Source organism: Alosa pseudoharengus, unplaced genomic scaffold (assembly GCF_046254945.1).
Source record: "Alosa pseudoharengus isolate Yale_2024_CS ecotype anadromous, Long Island Sound unplaced genomic scaffold, YU_APseudo_1.1 YU_APseudo_1.1_scf_16, whole genome shotgun sequence".
Classification (NCBI taxonomy): Eukaryota; Metazoa; Chordata; class Actinopteri; order Clupeiformes; family Clupeidae; genus Alosa; species Alosa pseudoharengus.
In genome coordinates this window covers 25,909,429-25,915,673 of record NW_027468630.1, presented here as the reverse complement: position 1 = coordinate 25,915,673, position 6,245 = coordinate 25,909,429, and the positions used below count along the sequence as shown (strand labels likewise).

At 37.3% G+C, this 6,245-nt stretch overlaps 1 protein-coding gene across 1 annotated transcript; it reads left to right on the top strand.

Moving 5' to 3' along the window:
• Positions 1-628: 628 nt before the first annotated feature.
• LOC143125810 (uncharacterized) lies at positions 629-4,005 on the top strand. The gene is made up of 7 exons (XM_076287557.1): positions 629-712; positions 1,426-1,489; positions 1,870-2,214; positions 2,297-2,362; positions 2,619-2,732; positions 2,813-2,865; positions 3,695-4,005. Exons 2-7 carry the CDS (start codon positions 1,441-1,443, stop codon positions 3,764-3,766), a joined length of 699 nt encoding a protein of 232 aa, XP_076143672.1. The 5' UTR covers positions 629-712; positions 1,426-1,440; the 3' UTR covers positions 3,767-4,005.
• Positions 4,006-6,245: the final 2,240 nt, after the last annotated feature.

The following is a 6,245-nucleotide window of genomic DNA, read 5'->3' as shown; positions in this document are numbered from 1 at the left end:
TACTGCACCTCTATAGACATTCTTGCATGTGTCACACCTACTGTAGGTTAGCCCGATTCAAATCATCCCCATTTTGGACTTGTAACCTAAACTTCTACACTGAGGTTGTATGGCCATTCCTAACAGATCTACTCTACAGGGGCACTGTCACCTGGTTTAAAGATGTGGTCTGATATGCATGTGGACATGTTTCAGAACTCAAGCCCCTTGGGTTTGGGAATATGAGACAGGAAGAGCAGGCCATAGGCATGCAGTGCTGCTCTACCAAGGCCTCAGTGCAGAGCTCATTTCTAGAAAATGATGTGACCACAGGATGTAAAGAAAACAACACAGAGAGGCCTGCAGGGCACAGTCACCTTCTCTGAACATGTGACTTTGAAAAGATGAAAAGACTTCACTTCAAGGGAGTCATATACCTGTCATACCACTTTGTTTTAAAATAGAGATAAATAGAATTAATGAATTACTGCCATATGAGACACTGAACTGTGAGAGATCTTCAAAAAAAGATAAAAGACAGCTTGAAATAGGTATGGTGATGTGGGTGGTTAAAGCTTCCACTGTGGTTTATATCAAAACGCACAAAAAAGGTTGATATGTCCACGTCATTACACACTATAATAAATAGCACCACCCAGCACATCTCTCATTTCTTTCTGGGTGCTGTAATCACACAGTGTGATTTTGAAACTGATCAACTAAGCGAGTGCAGGTAAGAAATAGCATTTTGTGATGGATCTCACATGTTGAGACAAATCTATCAGGGACTGAATTCAACACTTGTAACCATGGTATTTGTGCTGACTCTGCTGAAGTCAATATTATGATTGTGTTTTTGACACATCAAATAGGATTTCCTAAATAACTACCACCATTTTATTCTTTCCTTAAACTAGCATGAATTAAAAGTAGGGCATTACTTTCAGGAGGTGCTCATATGAAGTATTTAATTGCTTATACTTATTTTGGTTTCAATTCGTACATGTTACATGCACAAATGTATCAAAGCAGCAATATATTGGGACAGTTAGGGACAATAGTGTCTCAATCATCTCAATTATCACTGTTATTGCAGCGCCTTCTATTGCACTATGTAACTTAGGTTCATCATGCGGGACACATGAACCTTTTCTCCACTTCTCTGAACCTCTGAGCCTCTTCCTTTAAGCATTATTTTTGCAACTTGCAGGGAATCACTAAAGTCTATACCTGCCCTCACATTGACAAATGACTCTAAAGGGGTACCCATTATGTTGAAAGAACACATAGAACATAGAATGCATGTTGTAGTTGCTCTAGTGAGAGTCCTACTTTGGAAGCTAATGGTTCTCACTCAGTATGATGCTAATGTTATTTATGTTGTCAGGTTGCTTTCAGAATTAACCAATTAACCAAAATGGCACATCTCTCTGTCTGTGTATACAGATTAACATTGGAAAGATGATCTTCCCGTACATACTCCTATTACTGATTATTTATGTATATACAGGTGAGACAATATCTTATTACAATTTCAATTTCAATTTAATTTCACTTATAGAGCGCCAAAACATTACACATCTCATGGCGCTTTACAGAGTGTTAAAACAATATACAATCTTACTACATTCAATACATCAAACAACCTTGCTATCATTGTTCAGTGATGTTATTACTTTTTCTTTGTATTTTTTCTGTATACTTTATCTATTTTATGTGGATGAATGTGTGTGGCACAGGCACATGGCTACCATACAGTATATCGTCTCATATTAATTAGGGAAAAAAGTTTCTATCACAAACAGAACTAAAATGTGTGTGTGTGTGTGTGTGTGTGTGTGTGTGTGTGTGTGTTTGTGTGTGTACGTACATTGTTTGTTTCTCCATCAGATGGAACACCACATCAGTCAGATACCAGATTAATAGCTAAGACTGGAGAGAAGGTGACTCTCAAATGCAAAATAAATGTAACATCTGCAGATATTCAATCTATTTTCTGGATTAGGATGAAACAACCAAAAGAGCTCCAATACGTCCTGGGAACTTTTCCCCATTCAACAACTTTTGCACAATATGATGGTTTCAGTGAACAACGATTCAAAGCGATAAATGAAAATGGAAAATATAATTTGCAAATTTATGATTTTCAAGATTCAGATTCAGGCATTTATTACTGTGGCTATTGTTCAAGACTTGTTGTGAAGTTTGGCAGTGGGACACTTATGAATTATGAAGGTATTATTATTATTATTATTATTATTATTATTATTATTATTATTATTATTGCTGTTGTTATGATTCTGGTGTTACTTTACAGAAAGTGAATCAAGGTTTCAAGACAGCACAGGCAACACAACAGCTTGTGAAATATCCACTGAAAAAGGTGAACACTGACTTTAATTGCTGAAATTGTTTTATTTCCAAGGGAAAAGAAAAAACATTTTGTGTATTCTTATTTAACATGATTTAACATGGAGTTTACATTAATAAATACTGCCATTTGGAATGAAACAACCATTGACAGAAAATGTATATGAGTAATTCAAAAGACAAGTATTTGCATAGCACAGACTATAACAAACATATTGAGAGATATCTTTAAAACTGTCTCCTTAATGTTTGTATTTTGGCATTTCTAGAGACCCTGATGGGTTATGTTGTTGGCTTGGGAGTAGCATTAAGTGTGTGTGTTGCTGTGAAGTCATTCCTTATTGCTTTCCGATTGAGAAGATCTGTATGTGAACACTGCAAAGGTAAGTACTCCATTGCATATGTAAGGGTTAGAGGCCATTTTCTTAACAAATTTATATGTGCATGTTTGTTTGTTTAACAGAGAGAGCTCAAAAGCAAATGCACTGTAACAACTCTGTGGTGGAGGAAACTCGGGTAAGTCAAATACTTACTACTAAAAATACTACTAAAAATAAATGTAATATGGCAGGGTTCTTAACTACCTTTACAGACCAACAAAAATAAAAGGCTTCAGATATGCTACTTTCATCACCTTACAAAAAGTGTCAAAATGCCTCAGAAGTACTGGGGTGCGTTTCCCAAAACCATAGTTGCTAACCTGTTAGCAACTTAGTTGGTTGGAAATAGGAAATTGCATTGCAACCAACAATGCTAACTTAGTTAGCAACTATGGTTTTGGGAAACGCACCCCTGAATTGTACCCTATAAAACGCTGCTTTGCATGTATCAAAAAGAAAAAAAACATAAGGGAAAAAGTATTTATGTACGGCTTTATGAATGTGATATGCATGACCTGTCTAGTTAAGCATTGACAAATAAAATCATATGAGTACCTTCTAACAATATTGCCTTTCATTGAGTGCTTTTGTAACAGAGGTGAACTGAGCTAGCGTGCTAGTTGCCTGTGTAAATCCTCACACCCCTAACCTTAAGAATGCTTCTAACCGCTGAGTTGGAAGCCTGGGCTTTTAGCTCAGTGGTTAAAGCGTTCGACTCCCAAAGCGTTTGAGGGCTGTGAGCGGCGGACAAATTACGACCTCTGTTACACTTTCACCATGAGGGACATATTAGTAAAGCTTATATGAATATTTTGTATGACTGATGGAATGTGTAAAATTTGTTAGATGTCTATTTACAACAACAACTAACTATAAGGATAAATAAATTATTTAAGCTATGTTTTGTTTGTTATAGGCATTCTAATATATATACATCTACTTTATGACTGTTTTTGTGTTGCCAGATGCATTTGGATGATGTGATATACACAACGGTGATTAACAGCATCAAGACATTTAAGTCTCAGAGGATGTGAAACCTGTAGCTCTTTTGTTGTATCTTGTCCATGTTTAATTTCCTGTGACATTCTGGTATGTCATGTTGGTATCACTTTAACGTGTGTATAATTCATGTGTATAATGAATGTTGTCAAATGTGTGTTAATTACTACTGTATGTACGAGACAGTATCAGTTCTCCTCTTTTCATGTCAAGTCTGTAGAGCATTAGTGATTTGTTTGAGCTTTGCATAAAATAAAGATTATTTTCCTTGAAACTGTATCCCGAGAAAACTAATTTGTTTAATGCAAAAGCGCTCTGCATCACTGCATGTAGACACTTTTCACAAAAACAGAAGAGGTCTGGGCAGTGATCACACTGACTAATAGAATCAAAGGTATTCCATAGTTGCACTATTTGCTAGGGTTTCAAAGTGGAGCATGTGATACCATACCATAGATAACTAGATGTACCGCAGAGCGGTACAAAATATGACCGCCGCCCAGTCCAGCACATTTTTTCCACAAAAAGAAATCACGCTGAAAGGCCTATATGATTCTAACTGTCTCACTAAATTGCATTATCCACACTCAATTCTCACTGGTATCTGCTAGACAACAAGTACCAAAACATGATTAGTTCATAGATTTCACATGTAAAATTCATTTTATACAACCCCACCTCCATCTTGCCTGTTCATAATTATGAGAAATTCTTGATTGTTTGTGTTATGTTTATGTTATGTGTGTGGGTGTGTGTGTGTGTGTGAGTGTGTGTGTGTGTGTGTGTGTGTGTGTGTGTGTGTGTGTGCGTGCGTGCCTGCGTATGTGCCTGTGCATGGAAGCGTACATATGTCTACTGTGTGAGTATGTGTCATACGCAGTGCCGGCCCAAGCCTTTTGGGGGCCCTAAGCAGAATTTGATTTGGGGGCCCCCTCCCACAACGCAGTCACCTGTGCTTGGCGATAATTGACAACTTCACACTATAATGTCATATTATAAATTAATACAGTGAGGTTATGTATTAATACAGCGACTGATTATGAACTACTGTCCCCCTGGACACAGATGCATAAGGACCCTCTCCCCCTACCCTGTTTGTGCAAATGTGGGTACAAACGGGTGGGTGTGTGTGTGTGGGGGGGGGTTAGATGTGATTTCCTGTTTTCTGGTGCATTTTTGGGATGGTCAGCTGGAGAAGGGCAGTACCTAAATTTGTTCAGATTCATAGCCTTTTGCTTTTTGACTTATTGGTAGTGAATTCACACAACTACTTGGGGTTCAGGGTCCCTTGACCTCTTGGGCTCGGTAGGCTCATTCAGTAATCCATCCTTGCTCACATGCCAAAAATGTTTTGGGGCTCCAATCTAGACTTCTGGCCCCATGTGCTTGGTAAACCAATGTATTAATATAGTTGTTATTTACACCAACCCTGTCACCTTTTAATCTTAGAGGGTACTAAAATCACAGATTTATTTGAAACATTCATATTCAAAGTGAAGCACTAAGGGTGGTTTACTGAAGTTGAATTGACAAATAACAAAATACAACAGCATTTGTATTTGTTGTAAACAAGTACATCAGTTTAATGACTTGTTTTTCAACAGATTTGCTGAACAAATCCGCAAATGTGCATTAAATGAGCAATTTTCAACTACAAAATAAAAACAAAATAGACAAACATTAATAATCAAAATTAAAATGTCCCAAAAAATAGATAATTATTCCTACTTCGTTCCTGGTTTTTAGGCATCTGCAACTCTGCAGTGGACGAACCTGCAATGATTAAATAAATACATAAATAAAAAAAATAAAAAAACGATGTTAAACGTGTCGTGTAACCATTTGCCATCAAGAAAACCTCACCTTCTGGTAGGTAGAGTTAGGTAGAGGTAGAGATGTGCTCCAAAGGACTTCAACAGTCTCTGAAAAAAAAAAAATATTGCATAAGTGCATAGTTGATCGAGCAGAATGAGTTTATTTTGCTATCATTACTTACACTCAAATAACAAGCAATTCCACATGTAACAATTCATATTCTATTGGCAAATGAGGCATAATCAAAAGAGTATACTTAATTGCAGTATGGTGAACCTTAACATGGTGATCTACTGCAGCCTAAATATTAGGGTAGCACCGCTACATCACTTGCCACTATCTTAATCAAATGTAAGTTTATTTTCATCACAGAAGTCTCCCCACCCAACATGGTATATTTTCTCAAACACTACCATCTCTCTCCAAAGATCTTAGAGCAGAGCGCACTGCTGTTCCATCTTTGCCTATGAAGCTGGAACGTTACCGATGCCCAGAGTCGCGCTAGTCAGTGGGTTGGGTTGGGACTGGGAGCCTGGGCTTAGTCTGTTGTTGCTATCAGACTTACCACTATGTCACATATTATAGAGCAGTAATAAACTATCAACACTTTCAGGTACGAAATCAGAAACAATCCCTCTGTGGTAAATTTGCCTTCAGCTACGTTTTCATGTAGCTACTGTAGTGCTAATGTCCACTTCA